The following is a 21,424-nucleotide window of genomic DNA, read 5'->3' as shown; positions in this document are numbered from 1 at the left end:
TTTCACATGGTATTAGAGCAGATCTGGGTGCAGAGGGTTTGCAGTGGTAAATCAACGCAGGGCACAAGAAGAGAAGCACACATGGGTTTTTACCCAAATCAATTTTCTATAGATTTCTCCAGTTTATTTGAGTTTGCAAATTTTTCCAGAGATGGCCTCATCAGGATTGAGAGATCAGGACAAGTTGGATGGAGCCTCAAACTTTGGAGTCTGGAAGGCCAAGATATTGTTCTTGTTGGACGAGTTTGGTCTGAAGGAGTTTGCTACAGAAACTATCATTGTATCAGCAAATCCCATCTTGATTCCAAAGTGAAGAGGATGATTCTTGATGGAGTAAGAGATCACATCGTACCACATATCGCAGAGAATAATACAGCGAAGGAAATGTTCAATGCCATCATCAAACTATACCAAGATCCTTCAAAAAACACGAAAATGATCCTCAAGAAGAGGCTGAGAACCATCAAGATGCATAAGAGCGAGGATGTAACTTCCTATCTCACCAGGGTCTGGTATGTCAAAGATGAACGAGTTGCAGTTGGAGAGAAAGTGAGTGATGACGAGCTAGTGCATGTAGCACTCGATAGGTTCACCAAGGAATGTGTAACAGCCCTTGGTTGATTTTCCATGTAAATAAAACAACACCAAGGTCCTGGGACACGTATTACAAGTTGAAAGTTGGGCAAAACGTTATAGTGGACATCACTTGTGATTAAATAATGGCTATGGAATTTGGCAAAGGCATTTGCAAAGGCAAAGAGGCAATAATTGGCATTTAATTATTAAAATAAAAGAAAATAGGAAAAAAGGAAGGTGAAGAGACACAAATTTGCATGCAAGGGAAATTATAGGAAAAATGTAGAAAAATGAAGAAAATGGAGGCATCAATAATAAAAAGGCATTAGAGAATCAATTGCTAGTTTTTTGAAAGTTTTAGTTGAGCTCTTCTTTCATTCTCTCGTACTCTTGCACACTTAGAGCATTCTTGGAGCATGCTTGGAGCACTCTAGCATTCACTTGGATTTGGAGAAGCAAGCAAGGGAAAGCAAGGAAGCGCAAGGAGACAGTTGGATCGGCAGCTACAACAAGCTTACTTTCCAGGTAACAGGTTGCATGTGTGATCTCCTTATTGATTTTTTGATGCAAGGTATATGCATGTGGTTCTTTGGCTCTGTCTTGTCATTGGCATGGAGATTTTCTAGGATTGATAGTGGTTTCATCCTTGCCTTGCCATTTCCTGGATAGCCATGCTATTGTGGGTTTCCCAATTGTTTTTCTGATTGGTTCTCAAGTTCCCTATGGTTGTGGGTTGGAACAAACGCTCTAGAGCCCTGGAATAGCTTGGGTTGAGTTACTAGTTCCTGGAGCCTATAGGTTGGGACAACCGCTCTGGAGCCTTGTGGGTTGAGTTATTAGTCCCTGGAGCTACGGGTTGGAACAAACGCTCTAGAGCCCTGATTTAGCTATGGGTTGAGTTTACTAGTTCCTAGATGTTAGTGATTTCTGGATCATATCGGTCAGATCACTACGGTTGAGGGTTGAGGTGGTTTGGCCTCTGGTAGCCCTGGGTGGTTTTGTTTTGGTTTAACCCTTATGATTCCACATTCATACTCGAAATATAGTGCAAGGGTGATTGGCAGAAAGAGAGATTTGGTTCAGCCCAATCTACGGTCGAGTGGTACGTGGAAGTCCCTGAATTGGTTGGCATCTTCATAGGTTAATATGAGATATTTTCCTATTGTGATCTATGAGCATTTGTAGTCATTATGTTGGTGATTTTGTGGCTAATTTGCCATGGTTTCCATTATGTTTATATGTTGGTTATATGATGTATTTTATCTATGCATCTTGACATGTTTTGATAAGTTATTGAATGGTTGATGAATGCGTGGTCTAACAAGTGTTATTGCACTAGCTAAAGAGGGATTGGAGCCTTCTTGGTGATTCTTAGATGAAATTCAAAAGTTTTTGTTCAGATATGCATTCATGACCTGTAGCTTTCAGGTTTACCATATCTTTGACGAAATGTCTATCATGGATTAGGCATGTGTAGGTCAATTTCTTGCTTGAGTTATGAATGGTTAGCATTGTTAGCATCTTGTTTATGTTTCTAGAATGTTACAGGCAGTTTTGTGCAGTGGTTTAGAGGCTAGCTTGAAAAAGTGGCTCAGATCTTAGAACTGCTAGAACAAAATTAGAGATTTTGGGTCATAATCGCAGGAAAGCAGGCCAATGTGTGTGGTTGGGACATCATAACTACATTGGTGTTGTGTTGTGCGCGTAGTTGAAGAGTTTTCCTTGTGAAAAGAAATCCAGCACAGGGATTGATCACCTGGGGTGGTGTGCAAGCTCTTGAGTGGTATGTAGTCCCTGAGGGATGTTTGTAAGTTATCAGTGTGTCGGCCCCACTTCCATAACAGATTTTATAGCAAGACGGGTCACTCACATAGACCCTGCAGTTTCTACCAGTACCGACCAAAACCTGCATAAAACTCGTCTACCCACATTGAACTCGTGAAGAACCGCATATGACACGCATAAAACCCGTGGAGACCCCCAAAATTCGATTTTTTTTATTTTTCTTATTTTTTTGGAGATCATGTGAAGGGAAGAAAATGGAGGCCAAGTCTTATACGAGTCGTTCCCGAGTCTTATACGGGTCGCTAAGTCAATAGTCAGATGAGTCTTATACGAGTACAAGTCGTGCAACATTGGATGAGACTAAAGGAAAGTGGGCTAAGAAGCAAGGAAGACCTCAAAATTCAGGTGATAAGGAGAACGTGGCACCTTATAAGATGTTCAATGTAGTTAACAGAGGACATGGATTTCAGTCTGAGGAGCAGAATAAGGGGGATGGCAGGAAGCCTTTGCAGTGTTGGATTCATGGTGGAGAGCATCGCAGGAGAGATTGTCCATTACACTAGGTTGGCAGACCTCAGATTTACAATGCTCAAGAGGCATAGACAATTGGAGATGTTGGGCAAAGTATTCCTCGAATTTATGCAGCAATGGATAATAGGCAGGTTGATCATCAAACATCCATTATCAAGACGGAATGTAAGTTTTGTGATCAAGTTATTTCCATTTTGATTGACCCTGGATCTAACTATAGTTACATCAATACTGACCTGGTGGATAAGTGTTGCTTCAATAAAGAAGTGCACGCAGAATCTTGGTTGGTGCAGTTGGCTACAAAGACCAAGAGAAGAGTTCATCATTGGGTGAGAGCTTGTGCATTTGAGCTTAATGGTATGCCTACTTTAGCACATCTAAATGTGCTTCCTTTGCGATCATATAGTATGATTTTGGGCATGGATTGGTTGTTCATTCATAGGACTAAGGTAGCTTGCTATAACAAGGTTATGGAGTGTCTAGATGATGATGGGGAAAGGAGAATCTTGCAGGGAAAGAAGAAGCCTATATCAGTGAGAATGGTTACAGCTATGCAGGCAAAGCACAGTTAGAGAAAGGGGTGTGTATAGCAATTCATATTGCTAGAGACAAAGAGATGGATGTTGAGGATGATGAAGTCCTGAAGAGGTATCCTATTTGCAGCAATTTTAGGTTGTGTTTCTTGCAGAGATTTTGGAGTTGCCTCCTCATAGAGAGGTGGACTTTTCTATTTAGTTGATGTCAAAAGAACACCAACATCTAAAGCACCTTACAGGATGAGCACTCCAGAGTTGGTGGAATTGAAGTTGCAGCTCAAGGAAATGCGTGTAAAGGGATACATATGGCCAAGTGTGTCACCTTGGGGTGCACCGGTATTGTTTGTTAAAAAGAAGGACATTACTCTCATGTTGGGTATTGATTACAGGGAGTCGAACAAAGTGACTATCAAGAACAGGTATCCATTGTCGGGGATTGATGATTTGTTTGATCAGTTGAAGGAAGTCGCAGTGCTTTTAAAGATTGATTTGATATTAGGATATCATTAGGCACGCATCAAAGAAAAAGACATCTACAAGACTACATTTTGTACCAGGTATGGGCATTATGAGTTTGCGGTGGTTCGATTTGGTCTTACTACTGCTCCAACCACTTTCATGTGTTTGATGAACAGTGTTGCATCCTTACCTAGACAAGTTTGTGATAGTGTTTATTGTTGATATATTGATGTATCCTAAGAATGAGGAAGAGCATGTAGAGAACATAGCAGCAATGTTGAGATTGTTGAGAGAGCATCAGTTGTATGCCAATCTCAACAAGTGCAGTTTCTTTTAGTCTCAGATTCATTACTTGGGACATGTTGTTTCCAAGGAGGAGATATCGATGGACTTAGAAAAGATTAAAGCTATCATGGATTGGCCTCCGAGGAATCTGGATGAGGTCAGATCATTCATGGGACTAGCAAGTTATTACAGGAGGTTCATCAGGAACTTCTCAAGGATTGGTTATGCTATTACATCTTTACAAACAAAAGGGAAGAAGTTAGAATGGATTATCGAGTGTGCAGCTAGTTTTGAGCAGTTGAAGCATTTGCTTACAAATGCTTCGGTCTTGAAGATTGCATATCATGATAAGGAGTTTGTAGTTTGCACAGATGCCTACAAGGAAGGACTTGGTGGGGTCCTTCATGCATGAAGGGAAGGTGGTATGTTATGAGTTAAGGAAGTTGAATGAGAACGAGCAGAACTATGTGACGCATTATCTTGAGTTGGCAGTGACCATTCATGCATTGAAGTTGTGGAGACATTATCTTCTTGGCAGGAGGTTTGCCTTGATGAGTGATCATAGCAGGTTGAGATACTTGTTTGACCAACCCAATCTAAATGTCAGGCAAGCTAGATGGTTGGCTACCCTCAGTGAGTTTGACTTTGAGATCAAATACATTAAGGGTAGGGAGAACAGGGTTGTGGATGCTCTCAATAGGAGAGTGCAGGTGAATCACATTTCAACTATGAGTTCATATGGACAGATTTACTGGAGCGGATCTTGCATGCAGGGCAGCATGATGATAGGTACCTACTACCAGCAGCTGAAGCAGAGATTGCAGTAGCAGGGTGAAGGTGATAGTGATGAGGAGTATCACCTCACGGTAGATGGCTTGGTCAGATTTAAGAACAGGATTTATGTGTCAGATTGTAGTGAGCTCAAAAAGCTTATCTTGACGAAGTTTCATGTCAGATAGTAGTGAGCTCAAATAGCTTATCTTGTTTGGACTGTCAACACGTGAAAGGAGAGTGTAAGCATCCATTTCGTTTGTTATAGCCTATTTCGATTCCAGTGTGGAAATGGGAGGTCATTTCCATGGACTTCATTACAGGTTTGCCGAGGACATCGAAGTAGAATGATTCCATCATAGCTGTGGTTGACAAGTTGAGCAAGGTAGCTCATTTCATTGCAGTGAAGTCTACAAATTCAGCTAGTGAGGTAGCTCAGATCCTCATCAAGGAGATAGTGAGATTGCATGGTGTTCCAAGGAAGATCATATCAGACAGAGATGCCAAGTTCACTTCCATGTTTTGGAAGGAGTTGCTTGCAAGCTTGGGGATAGAGTTAGCCTTCTGTACAGCTTATTATCCGCAAACAGATGGACAGACATAAAGGGTTAACAAGATTCTTGAGGATATGTTGAGAATGTATTCATGCATTGGCAGAGGAAGTGTGAGTATCTTCCACTGGTGAAGTTTGCATATAATAATGGGTATCAGGAATCCTTGAGGATGAGTCCATTTGAGGCTCTTTATGGGTTGAGTTGCAATACTCCTATCAACTGGAGTTATCCAGTGAACAGGGTGTTTATTGGACTGGATATGTTGGCTGAGTTGGAGCAAGAGATGCAGGTTACTAAGAGGAATTTAAAGACATCACAGTACAGGCAAAAGCGCTATGTGGATCAACATAGAGCATTCAAGGAGTTTCAGGTTGGGGAGCATGTGTACTTGCACATCAAGCCCAAGAGGAGCTCCTTGAGGATTGAGTCATGTGCCAAGCTGACACCTCGGTATTGAAGGCCTTTTGAGATCCTTGAGAGAATTGGACCAGTGGCCTACCGACTTGCATTGCCACCAACTATGAAAATCCAAGATGTTTTCCATGTTTCATTGCATAAGAGATATGTCTCGGAAGCTAGTCACGTGATTGATTGGTTTGTATTGCAGGTGGAACCAAAGAGAGAATTCTGGCCAAAACCTCAGTAAATTTTGCAACGAAAACAGCTCATGCTCCAGAAATGAGCAATAAAACAAGTTAAAGTGCAGTGGAAGCACTTTGGGCCCGATGAAGCTACATGGGAGATGGTTGATCAAATGCGGGCTTTGTATCCTTCTTTATTTGTTGGTTGAGCAGATGTGTTTGGTTTATGTGTTTTGGTTTATATTTATATATGCATATGTGTATTGTAAATACTGCAATGAGCTATGTTATAAAGCTCCAATAAGCAGTATGTTGTAAATACTGCATCGAGTTGTGTTATAAAGCTTCAATAAGTAGTATGGTGTTCATGGTTTTAGCAATTCGGTATGTTGTAAATGTTGCATTGAGTTGTGTTATAAAGATCCATCCGCAGCATGTTTTGTTGGTTATAAGCATTATTGAACACCAAAGACGGTGTTCCCCCAAGGGGGAGTGGTTTGTAACAGCCCCCGGTTGATTTTCCATGTAAATAAAATAAGACCAAGGTCATGGGACATGTATTCCAAGCTGAATGTTGGGCAAAACGTTATAGTGGGCATTACCTGTGATTAAATAATGGCTATGGAAATTGGCAAAGGCAAAGAGGTAATAATTTGGCATTTAATTATGAAAATAAAGGAAAAGAGGAGAAAAGGAAGGTGAAGAGACACAAATTTGAATGCAAGGTCAATTAGAGGAAAAATGAAAAAAATAGAGGCATCAATGATAAAAAGGCATCAGAGAATCAGTTGCTAGCTTTTTGACAGTTTGATTCGAGCTCTCCTTTCATTCTCTCATTCTGTCATACTCTTGCACACTTAAAGCATTCTTGGAGCACTCTAGCATTCACTTGGATTTGGAGAAACAAGCAAGGAAGCGCAAGGAGACAGTTGGATCAACAGCTACAACAAGCTTACGTTGCAAGTAGTAGGTTGCATGTGTGATCTTGTTTCTTTTTGGATGCATGTTATATGCATGTGCTTCCTTGGTTATGCATTGTCATTGGCATGGAGATTTGTCTGGATTGATAGTGGTTTTAGCCTTACATTGTCATTTCCTAGACAGCCATGGTGTTGTGGGTTTCCCACTTGTTTTTCTAATTGGTTCTCAGGTTCCCTATGGTTGTGGGTTAGAACAAACGCTCTAGAGCCTTGGAACAACTTGGGTTGAGTTACTAATTCCTGGAGCCTATAAGTTGGGACAAATGCTCTAGAGCCTTGTGGGTTGAGTTTCTAGTCGTTGGAGCCACGAGCTGGAACAAACGCTCTAGAGCCCTGATTTAGCTGTGGACTGAGTTACTAGTTCTTGGAGCCCTAGACAACTTGGGTAGAGAGCGATCTCGTTGATGTTAGTGATTTCTGGATCGTATAGGTGAGATCACTATGGTTGAGGGTTGATGTGGTTTGGCCTCTGGAAGCCCTGGTTGGTTTTGTTTTGGTTTAACTCTTACGATTCCACATTCATGCTTGGAATATGGCCTCGGTTGATTGGCTGAAAGAGAGATTTGGTTCAGCCAAATCTATGGTCAAGTGGTACGTGGAAGTCCTTGACCTGGTTGGCATTCTCACATGTTAATATGAGATATTTTCCTATTTTGATTTATGAGCATTTGTAGTGATTATGTTGGTGATTTTATGGTTGATTTGCCATGGTTTCCATTATGTTTATAGGTTGGTTATATGCTTGTTATATGATGTATTCTATCTATGACACTTGACATGTTTTGATAAGTTATTGAATGGTTGATGAAAGCATGGTATAACAAGTGTTACTGCAGCTAGCTAGATAGGGCTTGAAGCCTTCTTGGTGATTCTCAAATGAAATTCAGAGGTTTATGATCAGATATGCATTCATGACTTGTACCTTTCACGTTTACCATATGTGGTGATAGTGAGCTAAGAATCCACCGTTGCCCTTAACCTAGCAGTTGCCCTCTTAGGAACCCCTTTTAGGTCCCCTGCTGGTTTGAGTGGTAACAGTGAGCTCATTGATGATGTAGATGGTGTGAACTCATTGATGATGTAGATGATGTGAACTCATTGATGATGAACTTCATGGATGTGAACTCCTTATTGATGTCTCTGATGCTGATATGAACTTCTTGATGATGTGAATGATGATATGGACTCCTTAAGGATGTTGATGTGGACTCCCTAAATGATGCATACTCTATGACGTTCAAAATGTGTATTCCTTGTTGATGATGATAAGTACTCCTTGCTGACGAGGATGTATGACTCATTGATAATGTAGTTTGTTTACCACTGGAGTGGCACCTAAAGATTTTTTGAAGCATCCATGCCCAAGGATGTACCAAAGGTTGCTTGTACCATCAGAGATCATCATATCACTAGAGTTTTTCAACTCTACTTCTCATCTTCTTCTGTTGTACCCAGATTCCACAAGCCCTGCAGGGATGATGTAAAAAGATGCCAGTATGATGAGTTTAAGTCATGTAACAGACCTAGGTAACTTGGGACCTTGTCATCAAGTGAGTCTACTCTAGGAGGTTTTTTTCACTTGGTTAATTATCATTTTCCTCCAAGGATTTAATAATTAATTGAGTTTTTTTCCTCCAAGCATACCCCCAAAGTCGAAGCACGCCTTGAAGGCGAGGCCTTGGGTGAGTCCTAGTGTCTAGAGTCATTGTATATTACCATACTAGATCACTCGTAAAATTTGGTGGAATTTGGTTAGGTCTAGAGGTCATTTTTAGATTTCTCGCAGGGTAAAAAAATTGAATAAAATCTTATTGTAATATGTAATTAGTGATGTCTAGAGAAGTTGTATGGGGTATGTGTGCTCAAAATTACACCTCTCTGTTATGAATATAATTCATAACAATTAAATAAATATAAATATTAAATAATTAAATTAAGCGAAAAGGCATATCTAAAAGACATGCCCATTCACGAAAGATCACCTGCTGAGGTATAAAAGCAGGGCCTCATTGTAACATTCAAATCATCATATATCATCTTATACAATTTTATATATAAATTAATTAATATTACAGAATACCTCTTGTGTATTTTTACATTCAAGCCTTCAAGCTATCAGTCTTTTGTGCTTCAGCATAGTTTTTATGCTACAGTGGTATCAGAGCCATGGCACACGATATAATCATGCGGGCCTTTGAACGTAGTTCGCTGCACAATGTGCCATTACATTCACATCTTGATTACGTTGAGCAGTTTAGTATTCAAGAAGTATTTCAGCATTTAGAAAAATCATGTGCCGAAGCTGCAACATGTTTTAAAGAGAGTTATGCAAAAATCGATAATAAGGAAAATGATCTAGATAATTATTCTGGTGAAGTTGATATAGGTCAAGATGACGATCCAAATAATGGTGATTTAAAGAATTGTAATCATGAGTGAGGAAAGTGTATTACCACAGCTTAAACTGGCAATTAGTAGTTACAACACCAAGTTTAAGCTAGAAGTTGTTGGTACAGGTGATCTTGATATGGCTGTGGAGGCAGAGTCAAAAAGGAATGATGAGTCCTTTGAAGCCATGGGCTATGTAAGTGGAGAAGAGTTGCGCAAGGATCATTTTGTTTCTCCAACAAATGCTTCTCAACCATGTGATCACCATCTTTTGACAGGGGTTCAAAATCAATTGAAATCAACAAATATTGTAAAGCCCATAGAACAAGGAAGGAATGCTCCAGGAATACCACCACCTTCAGTTGAAACTGTAGGCACCGGCACTCGCTTGAATTCAATTAGCCCAGCATCATCTTTGAAATCCATGTCTTCAGCAAAGGAGGAGTCCATTTCAGGACCAAACCATCTTCAAGAGCAGATTAATATTTCTCTCCATCTCATCGATGTATTTCGACCCCAGATTCCGTCAAATGACCATACTGGATTCCGACAGGCCGTGGCCATGGCGATTGTAGAGGGCCACAATGTTACCTATTCATTCACTGTTGATGACTACGGCGTATCGGCGTGTATATACAAGTCCCGTGACAGGGACAAGATGCTGAGACACACATTAACGGGCACCGTCTTCTGGATGGCATCGGAAGTCATATTATGTGGAAAGGCGGGACTGGGAGGATATGACTGTAAAGCTGACATTTGGTCTTTGGGCATTGCCGTCATTGAGCTCGCTCAAGGCCGACCTCCTTACTCTGGGAGTTAGCCGCTGCGAGTCATTACAAACCTGGCGAAAGGCATCACTTCAAAGCTTACTGGTGCAAAATTCTCGAAGTCGCTCCGGGAGATGGTTTCGTTGTGCTTGCAATACGATCCAGCGAAGAGGCCGTCTGCTAAGGAATTGTTGAGACATCCCTTCATCACGAACAATGCCCATTCGGCTCAGTATCTTGTTAAGCATTTATTGAAAGGACTGCCAGAGCTACCACAGCGTTTGAAAATTTTTTGGGAAGAGGAGTGTCTTGTTTTCGCTAAGAAGATGCAGTCCCCGTCTTGTTAGAGAGAATTGTTATTTAAATTGGGCCACCGCTCAACATATACAACCAAGTTATGTCTCACGCATTGGAAAAACCCTAATTACGACATTACCTTTTTGCTCGACAATAACACCAAGCAGTTCTCTGCCCACCATATCGTTCATAACGTGCACACTTAATTCAGGGGTCAACCGCCATATTTCCCAAGTTGCAACCTTTGGCTACACATATTAACCGATGAATTAATTATTGGTTTATAACTATATAAATTATATAATATATAATTTATAGTTATAATTATTTTAAAAAAAATTGAGAGTTAAAAATAAATAAATAAAAATTGGACTTGAAAAAAAAAAATTATTATTATACAAGTTGAGTAGTGACATCAAGTTACTTATGCCAGGGTGATGAAATTAAGTGAAGAAAATTCTTCTGGATTAGGGTGAAGGAAACTACCAGCAATATAGCTTTGAGGACAAAGCTTCCGAAGGAAGAGGCTATGTTATGAATATAATTCATAACAATTAAATAAATAAAATAAGTATAAATATTAAATAATTAAATATTATTTAGGTTAAATAGTCATTAAATTAAGTGAAAAGGCATGTCTAAAAGACATGCCCATTCACGAAAGGTCACCTGCTGAGGTATAAAAGCAGGGCCTCATTGTAACATTCAAATCATCATATATTATCTTATACAATTTTATATATAATAAATTATTATTACAAAATACCTCGTGTATTTTTACATTCAAGTCTTCAAGCTATCAGTCTTTTGTGCTTCAGCATGGTTTTTATGCTTCACTCTCACTCTCAACTTTGTAATATGACTCACTTTGAGGGGTAAAAAATAAATTCTAGACCCTCAAAACAAACTTTTCTTAAGTTTCGTGGAAAATGTCGCAATAAATTAGCCCAACAATTAAATAAATGGAGAAAAATAAATATCCAAACATTCTCAAATGATGTGGGAATGAAGTGGAAATTCATCTAAAAGTCAAAGTTGAGTTACCAAGTGATGTGGACTCCACATAAGCCACAAATCAAGCAAATCAGATTTTTGTGGAGAAGACAAAGAGTTCCAGTGACAAGATCCACGATTTGAGCAAGTTAACTCAGGCTTCAAGGAGATATCAGGAGTTGTCTTGAGATTGGATCAGAGTTCACTTGAGTGACGTGGAGAGTGGTCTCTTACCACTCCAATTCACTCTTCCACATGATCTCTCATCTAATTTGAACTCCCTCATCAAGGATTGCATGGGCCTCTAAGGAAGAAATCAAGTTGCCACTTGGGAAATTCGAATTTTCTTGAAGGAGCATTGGGATGGTCATCCATTTGTCTTGGGATTGACACCATTTGCCTTGGGATTGGCTCTCAAGCTTCTATATAAGTGAGCATTGGTCTCTCGCTATGAAATCATTTTTTTACTAGCGATTATGCTTGCGGAAGCACTGTTGCTTTGTACATTTTTCAAGAGTTTTAATAAAAACACTTCAGGGGTCCATTCATAGGTGTTTTTTTTTGGAGCATGGTGCATTGTGAACTATTGGTAATATCATTTCTATGCTTTGAATTTTTCATTTTCCATATACTCTTGTAGACTTGCTAGTGAAAAGATATCTTGTATTAGCATTTGATTTGGAAGTAGGCTCTAGTTATTGGAAGTTCTAGTTTATTTCAAACAAATTTCTAAAAGTTTCAATTCATTGTTTGCTTATCAAAATATATATGGACTAATGTGTGATTAGAGTATTGTAGAAGAATTATTTTTGGATCAAGCGTGAAGGGAAGTCCTTGGGAGACTAACCCACTGTTGAAGCACTTTCAAAGGAACTCTCATTTGTTATTTGGATTTTCAAATTTTATCTTACGAAGAAGTGTCGTATAGGGATTCGTTGGGGCATAGCTTGTATATAAGCAATCATTTTAAATTTTAAATCTTCTGAAATAATGCTTCATTGATTTTATATTAGCTACTTTAGAGCCTTTCTACACTAAACCAAATGATGGGGTTCACTTCCATCACTTGATTTGGTTTCTTCTATACTATTTGTATTTTATCTAGTTGTTTTACATATTCTCTCCACACTAATTTGTCTCTTGATTTTGCAACCCATACGTGAAGTATTGGTGACAGAGTATTGAAGAAAAATCACAGAAACTCTAACCATTTTCTTGTAGGACATCTCAAGCCATTCAAAGTTGATTTTTGAGGAGGTCGTGGACACTTAGAGAGGGCTACTATTTGGCAAGGTCGTGGGCATTTGAGGACGATTAGCTCCTTGTCTTGTGCAAGCTTCATTCACCATTGGAGGCTAAGCTTGGGAATACCAAGCGACACTTAACACCTTCAATCTTGAGAGCATTCTCATTGTACTTACCTTAGTTACTAATTTTAACTTTCAAGAAGGAATTCTAGTGCTTGAAAAGCTTCATATACTATAAAGATTATTCTTGAAGTTTTACTTGAGACCTTTAAAGAAGGTTTCTCATCTTTGTAACAATCTAATAAAAAACTTAGTTTTTCTTGTGGGAGTTTGGGTTTCACCCAAGGCATCATTTTCTCCTTATTTAGAAGGAGAAACATGTGGGTGGATTGATCTTGCATTGTTTTTCTTAGTTTTCATTTTTGCATGCCTTAAGAATTAACACAATCTCACCATCACAATCTAACTTTCTAAATTTAAGTTTGCTTCTAGTTCCCATTTTATGTCCTGTATTTGAAGTTTTGCTTTTAAGTACAACTTGGAATTTCATTTTTGGAGCAACTTATTTCATTATATGCAAGCATTTCAATTGAAGAGGAAGGAAAAATCATATTGGAACCTGGAGCAGTCATAGAAACAAGAACCCGACAACTATGAAAACGATCAATTTCAGAGTATCTCATCAATTGGAAGAACTTACTCGCTGAAGATTCCACATGCGAGGACAAGAATTTTATACAGAAGCATCAAGAACTACTAAAGCGTTGAGGACAACGCTTTTTGAAGGAGAGGGGCATGTTAGGCCCCTATACTACTAGTGTAACCCTTTATTGTTATTAGTACAACCCACTTATTATATTGATATACCCATGTAGTGCCCATATTGTTACTATTGTGCCACATAGAAGCCCACTATTATTATTATTGTGCCCTTACATTATTATTGTTATGTCGGCTCTGATTATGTTATGACCCCTTAGACTCATATATATAGAAAGGATGTCTTTTCATTTGTATCATCCAAGAATTGTTCATTTGTGTAATGTAAAGGAGGTTGCCCCCTCGAAGAGGCTAAATTCTAAGGCGTTGATCTCTCTTTTCTATCTTTTTGTGAGTTGGTTTCATAACATGGACTCGTTGATGATGTGGACTTGTTGATGATATTGATGATAATGATTTTGACTTGATGATGATATGGACTCTCTGATAATATAGATGATATGGAGTACCTATGTGGACTCTTTGGTGATATGGACAAGGTCAACTTCTTGATGATGATATGACTACTTAATGATGATGAAGATGTGGACACAATGACGATAATGATGTGGACTGCTTGATGACTTGGACTCCATAAACTCCTTGTTAATGAGAACTCCTTAATGATGATGTGGATTTCTATGATGATGGTATGGACTCCTTGATGATGTGACGAGATTGACTCAATTTGAGAAGGCTAAGATCAACAAGGAGTTGACACACTCTCAAAAGATGAGTATTATCTTGATTGTTTCTATTGATTGTTTCATTATGAGTCTCTTGGCTTGCTTGGTTGTTCTTGTTCTTCCATAGAGTCCTCGTGAAGATTGCAGGTACATAATGAAGACTACCAAGGTGTGGCATATCGTTGGAAATATTGGAAAAACAATGTGACAAAAGGACTCATGATAGGCATTGTACTCAGAGGGAGCAAACAAGACCAAGCACATTTCTATCAAGGTGGCTAGAAGTTTTTGAACACTGATGTTGATATAGATATGCTAAAGATGAGCCCGTGACTTTTCTGCTATGTAGATGACTTCTGTGTAAAAGGGAGTTGTTTTTGAGGCATGAACCTAGTGATATCCTTGGCACAATGGACTGCAGGTCCATCGACATCTCCCTGATGAATGATTTGAAGAAGCTACAAGAATCTAATATTGATTGGTTCATTGATCTATCTGATGATGTTTGTTTCCACCGAAGCCACTTATTATCTTTTGGATTCGATAATGGTCTGTTGAATTCTCCTATGGTTGTTGATGTCTGCATGGTGAGAAGTCACTTATCATTTGATAGATTCGATTATGGTCTACTGGATTCTACTATAGTTGTTGATGCCTGCTTCTGTGAGAAGCCATTTATTATCTATTGGATTCAACTATGGACATTGATATTTGCTTCTATTGTTGTCGATGCTTGCTTTTGTGAGAAGCTAATGTCGAAGTCTATTATTGTCCGTTGATAATTGCGGATGTTTACTTCTAAGAGAAACCCTAGCTAAAGTGGAATGAACAACTGAATGTTGAGACCCACCGTGGCTACATTTTTGAGGTTGAATTGGTGCTAATGTGAAGAAACAGGAATGACTGAGAATCCCCTTGAAGAAGGAGAACTAATCACATAGCATCATATTATGGATCATCTCCTGTAGGTTGTGTGCTATGAGACCTTGTAGTCTGAAATATGTATTGTCGATTCCTCATGTAGGTTGTGTGTCGTCAGAGCTTGTGGTCCGAAAGATGTATTGTTGATTCCTCATGTAGGTTGTGTGTCGTCAGACCTTGTGGCCCAGGAGATGTATTTTTGATTCCTCTTGTAGGTTGTGTGACGTGAGACCTTGCGGGCCAAGAGATATATTGTTGATTCCTCCTATAGGATGTGTTGTAAGACCTTGTGTTCCAAGAGATGTATTGTTGATTCCTCCTTAGGTTGTGTGTTGTGAGACCTCATGGTTGGGGTGATGATTTGAGATGGATGCTATGTATTTTTCCTTATAATGAGACTGATGATCTCTCGCTCAGTTTGTGGGTTGTGAGACCTATAATTGGTCGAGGAGATTGATCTTGACAGAGAGAGAGAGATTGGTATTTGTGATCTCTTCGTTAGGTTGTGGGTTGTGAGACCTATGATTGGTCGAGAATATTGATCTGGAGAGAGAGAATGAAAAGTACCTCCCTGGCTAAGAAGGAATGTTAAAAAATATGGTAGCCATGGTCGGTATTTTCAACTTGAAAAAGAAATGGAAAATTAAATTTTTATGTTTGCCTCCAAAATTATTAGGTCGATTGGGCCAATAAGAGGCACCCATTCGACCCCAACTTGAAGGCTATATAAAGGAGATCATTTCTCCTCATTTGGGCACATCAATTTGGTCTCATGCATCTTTGATCCATCGAAATTACAGGAGGGCCATAATTTTAGGAAGAGGTTGAAATTTTAGAGGAGGCCGAAATTATAGGGCGGGTTGAAATTTCGGGGACTTGTATTTTGACATGGCACTTCATCATGATTCTGGATACTGGTTTGGTTAGTATTCTACTATTGTTATTTATGATGTATAGATGAATCTGGAAACTCTCTCTCTTTCATAAGGAAGAATTTTTATTGGGTTTCCCCACGTGAGTTTTCCCTTGGCTGTGTGCCTAATTTTTTGTCTTTTGTCTCTTTGTTTTATGGTTACTTTACTTCTCTTTCATGTTTATTAGTTGATGTTTTTCTTCTGTATAACTTCATAAATGATATTAAATTTAATGCTATGTGAAACTAATGTTTAAATTGATCGTTGAAGTAGTTACCAGGTGAAGAAAACTTTATTCTAGCAGGTGACCTAGAAAATCTACATTGTTGAGTGGTGTTGGGAGGTTGGCTAGATAGTCGCATGGGCTCCACGAGGGCACAACATGGCGAGCTGATGGTGTGCCACCATTTGATTCGTTTAAAGTATAGGTGGTCATATCTCTCGATCTGGAGGTCGGATTGGGACAAAATTTATACCACCATAATCGTTTCAATGATACAAACGCCATGAAAGCATCCATATGGAGCTTTAAGAGAGTTGAGAAAGATCGAAATTTTAGACCCCATTTCCATAACGTTGCCTTGGATCTCGAGTCAACATAGTGACCACCTCCTTCTAACCTATGTTTTGGTGGGATTTAAGAGGGGGTGTGTTACAATCTCCCTTTCAGAGTCTTCTAGATAGCTATGTTACCAAGTTAAATTTCTAATACCAGCTAGATTTATTTTCTCACGGCAATTTAAGCTATCCCCTAGTAAATTATTTATTTACCCAAGTAATCATTGAATCAACGATACTTCTAGATATGTGTAGCAAAAATAAACCAAAGATATCATCATGCGTAACAAAATAAATTCACCCATAGCAATTCTCTGTGATTTCATTATCTAGAAATTCTGGGTTTTTCGACCCACAAACATACAAGGAAAAATACAAAACCCTGGAACATGTAACACAGCGCCCTTAGAATGAATTCGGCCCAAGATGACTCGACCTCAAGGAAATCAGCCTCTAGATGAAATTGACCTAGAGAACTCAGCGCAACAACTCTGGTAGCAACTCGACCTGTGCCCTTCTTCTGTGCCATTGATGCGCACTACGGAAAACTCGATCCTCCAGCAAATCAACCTCCTCTATATTAATTCAATCTCCCTCTAGCAACTCGGCCTTACAATTTCCTCCAACTCGGCCCTTTTGGATTCGCATTGGTCCACTGAGCCACTTGCACTTAGAGAAAATGACTTTCCCTGAATGATAACTTACTCACACAACTTGTGCTCTTTGTGTGCTCTTCATGTGCCTTCAGCTCCTCACTAGGCTTCCTTTATAATCTTCATTGAGTCCAAATCCCTAACCCTAATCTCCCTTCTAGAATCATCTTGGAGATCAACGGTTGAGATTTTTTCTAAGTCACTTAAATAATTAAATTATTATCCCCAGAAAATAACTCAATATTCCACAATAATTAATTTACTTTAACTATTGTACTTTTCCTAAGTTAGACTTAGGATAGAAGACAAATCACTAGAAAAGGCAAATAATTTTGTCCACTTGCTAAGACACCAAGCCTATGTAGAAGACCTTGTGAAGCTACCACTCACATCAACAAGTGGACCCCTGCCCTGTATGTCAATTGAGCAAATTACTAAAACCTTAGCAACCCTGCTAATCAGATCAGTAACAAGACCAAATATAAGGTTACAATAACCTGGCTCCAATACCACTTGTCACATACATGAACACATGATGAAGAAGCACCAAATAAAGAATACGAGAATATAGGGGCATATCCAGCCAATTACAGATGTCAAGAACGTAACATTTCTTAATGCATTGTTGTCCTGTTAAATGGATGGTAACTTTAAATATATTGCAATACTTTATTGTAAATAGGTGTTCCTTTTAAAAGGATAGTATCTTTAAATATACTGCAATGTTTTTTTCAAAATAGGTGTTCCTTTTACTATGTCAACTACATCCCTCTTTTTTTTAAATGCTTCTCATATTAACGACAAAAATAAAAAAAACATAGTCCATATTCAGATAACCATACAGAATTCCTAATATATATCAACTACATATTATTAATCCGTTTCCATGACAACTATCTTAAATTTTAGTTCTTAAAATTTCTAATAGCATTCTTTCCAATTCAATAAGAGCTTAGAATAAAAAGTACGATCTGTTTCTTATTTTGAGATACAGATAATTGTCTATGATTGGACATGAACCATGCATTATGTAAGATTACCTTTGAAATATGAACACCAAGATTTCTATGAACACCGGAACATTCAATGCACAGCAAAATACCCAGATTTAATGAGGCCCAATCTGGATCATGACAACCACAGTCTGCACACACATCATTGCCATCAACTTTTCGCAGTATCTCAAGGGGCCTTTCCTGATGTTCAGCTGCCAAGAAACCCTGCATAGCTCTGACAGAATTATCATAATTGGATGGAACATAACCCCTTGCTGATGTAAACTCTTCAGGCATTAAGTGCTCAAAATCCGAAGAGCCACTCAATGAATTTGTTTCAGACGGTGCGCCTTGATGTCCGGTGCCCATCATATTTTGAGAAACCCTCTGGCTATAACCCACCTAAACAATTCCAAAAGTTGGAAATCAATTCATTAGAAATTCAGAGAAGAGCTCCACATCGAAGAACTTATCTATTACATTTTTGTTTATCTTGTTCATCCCTTTTCAATCAAATGATTAGGTATTTAATTTTGGTTTCTGGCCAAATAAAGCATACACTGAAATTGTATTCAATAAGGATGGATCCTTTCATAACCGGGTCAAGAGGTTGATTGTCATGACAGATTACTGATAAATTTGAAATAGGCACAAAGAAACAAAATTCTCCTTGCCTGTTCAGGCAAGTGAGAATTCAGAAGCGATGCAATCACTGCAGTTATTTTGTCAATCCAATCCATTCGATCTATAGCATTCTCTGCCTGCAAAGAAGAAAGCAAGGAATATCCATAACGTTATCGGATCAACTGAGACCATTCTGATCAACGGGCAGCATACATACAACTTAATATGATAAAAAGATACCTATAATGAGACTTTTTGAATTTTCTTACTCAATTAAATTCAACAAAGAAAACACTTTCAACCTTATTCAATTATAAATCCTATAATCAAATTGATGTAGAAATATTTAGTTTGAGAAGATTCCATGCATAGACACCTGTGAGAGATTAAATGTGGACATGTACCTGTAGAGTATAGATCTTTAATGGAGAAATTATCCTGAAACAAAAACGTAAATCTGTCTGCTCTGCATCAACCTTTATGGTAGATGTAAGAAGATTCACAGTATGATGTGTCACAGACTTCTCATCCTGGGGTGTCCCATGGTGAGAAGAGAGTAACCGTCCCAGCAAACCAGTTACATGCTCAGATGAATGGGAAGCTTTCTGAACTGGCTGTTGGTTTGCAGCTCCCTGACAAACAATCAACACAAATAACTTGCGTTATAAAAGCTATGCTAGAGAAAAGAGACTTACGAAATTATTTAAGTGGATTGGGAAACTTGGGAAACTTTTGTGAGCATATACTCCCTCTTGACAACAACAACAAATGATAACCTACCACTGGCTTGCCCCATTGTTTGCGATAATAATACAGCATTCCACGGCTATCGAGTACAAAAAACCTCCTCTTCCAATCACCCCTCAAATTTGAAGATCGTTTCAACAAGTATCCTTGTTTTATTGTTTGCACCTGAATCATTAAGCATGAAGATATATGAACTATTTACAAACATGCTACGATACACAGGTATAAAGTCCAAAAAGAATGTATGTTTGAATAGCCTTCAATTTTTTAATCAGAATACAACTCCTCAAATCTAATATCTACCATAAAAAGTTTTATAGTAACAACTGCAATAAGTAACCAACATCATTTGTTCTGTGCAAAAAAAGAAATATGTCAATCCTAAAATAAAATTATCAAAGGAGTACTACAACATGTACCTTCCCCTTTGTAGTAGATTGCATAACTGCTTCAATCATTTTATGGGAACTCCTGCCAACTGCCTGAATACCATCCCCAGAAGGAGAAGTCTCCAATTCACTAAAAGAGCGCTGATTTTCTTGTTCTATCTGCCTTCTAAACTCCTGCATTCTTTCTACAAGAGCGGCTTGCTCATAATTTGTCCTTTCCCTGGACTGTTGTGCATATGTCAAAACCTGAAGACCATAGACACAGAAGAACAGTTACACCTTCTGCCTCAGCACTGCTATCAACATTTTGAATTCAAAAGTATACCTATCGAAAAATATCTCTACCAGAATTATTGAAAGGAGGTAAGCAGCCCATATACTACAGTGATCACAGGCAAATCATAGCTCACATGTGATCAATTTCTCCACTAAGTAGTACTGAAGATGAATACAAATCAAACATGGGAATTTGTATTTTCCTCCAATTTCCTTCAAACCATCAACAGAGATACAATGATGCACCAAACCCAGAGGTACTGTTCTAACTTCTAAGCATAGAACCATGATACTAAACAATTAAAACTAGCCCAATATAAAGTTCAGAAAGAGAGCCTTTCATCTTGCTGACATATTGTAGGTTTTAACCCTGTACAATTCATTGTTGCAAATAGATTCTTAATAAAACAGAAAAGGTGCAATGGAAAACACACACATTAACACAGATATTTACCCTAGAAACCCGTACCTAGAAAAACAGAATGTTTTTTCAATATATTCCTGTTTACAGTATTACAATACTATATATATATATATATATACATACAACAGTAGTTCCTTAACCGAAACTACAAAACCATGGGCTAAACCACCATGCACCACAAAACCACTAAAAGTGAAAACTGTGAGCTGAAAACTGCCAAAAAAACGGATGCAAAAAAACAGCCTAAAAAATATTTCAGGGGCGCTGCCCCCAAACCCCCACGCAAAAGTACCCCCTGCAAAACCTCCTGTGACTCCCTCTGCACCCAGCGCACCATAGAGTGCATTGAGGTGGTCGTCCAAAGCATATAACAAATACCCAACACATATGTCATAATCCTGCTCCTAGTGGCAAGCAGCCTATAACTAGTCATGAAAAGCTAGTCATTATTGTACGGGCAGTCTCTTGATTAGGACCTGGGAGAAAGTGAATCAATGGCACAGTAGTATTGGTGTTTCCTTCAATTCAAAATTAGACTTTCAAAAACTTAAGTCACTGTGATTCAATTAGCATTGGCACACTTTTTCAGATGGAACATTTTATAAAACTTCTGATTTCATCATGATTAGACAAGACCATTTAGAGAACCAAAAATGCTGGTTATATTAGAAAAATGTTCAAGTTTGTATGCCCCAATCATCAGCACAAACTATACTTCGAGGATA

At 38.6% G+C, this 21,424-nt stretch overlaps 1 protein-coding gene across 2 annotated transcripts in view; it reads right to left on the bottom strand.

The window, feature by feature from the left end:
• LOC149233296 (ADP-ribosylation factor GTPase-activating protein AGD3-like) overlaps window positions 1-21,424 on the bottom strand; it is a 234,193-nt gene that overhangs the window by 117,491 nt on the left and 95,278 nt on the right. For both annotated transcript variants that reach the window (XM_089379727.1, XM_089379728.1), the window contains 5 exons: window positions 20,030-20,245; window positions 19,644-19,775; window positions 19,268-19,495; window positions 18,914-19,000; window positions 18,285-18,641 (listed from right to left, as the gene is read on the bottom strand). In XM_089379727.1, the coding sequence (XP_089235853.1) occupies window positions 18,285-18,641; window positions 18,914-19,000; window positions 19,268-19,495; window positions 19,644-19,775; window positions 20,030-20,245 (1,020 nt within the window). The remainder of the gene's footprint in view (window positions 1-18,284; window positions 18,642-18,913; window positions 19,001-19,267; window positions 19,496-19,643; window positions 19,776-20,029; window positions 20,246-21,424) is intronic.

Source organism: Pinus tabuliformis, chromosome J, assembly GCF_031772625.1.
Source record: "Pinus tabuliformis cultivar Carrire ecotype Pingquan chromosome J, CPIR1, whole genome shotgun sequence".
Lineage (NCBI taxonomy): Eukaryota > Viridiplantae > Streptophyta > Pinopsida > Pinales > Pinaceae > Pinus > Pinus tabuliformis.
This window is presented reverse-complemented; position numbering and strand designations above follow the sequence as displayed.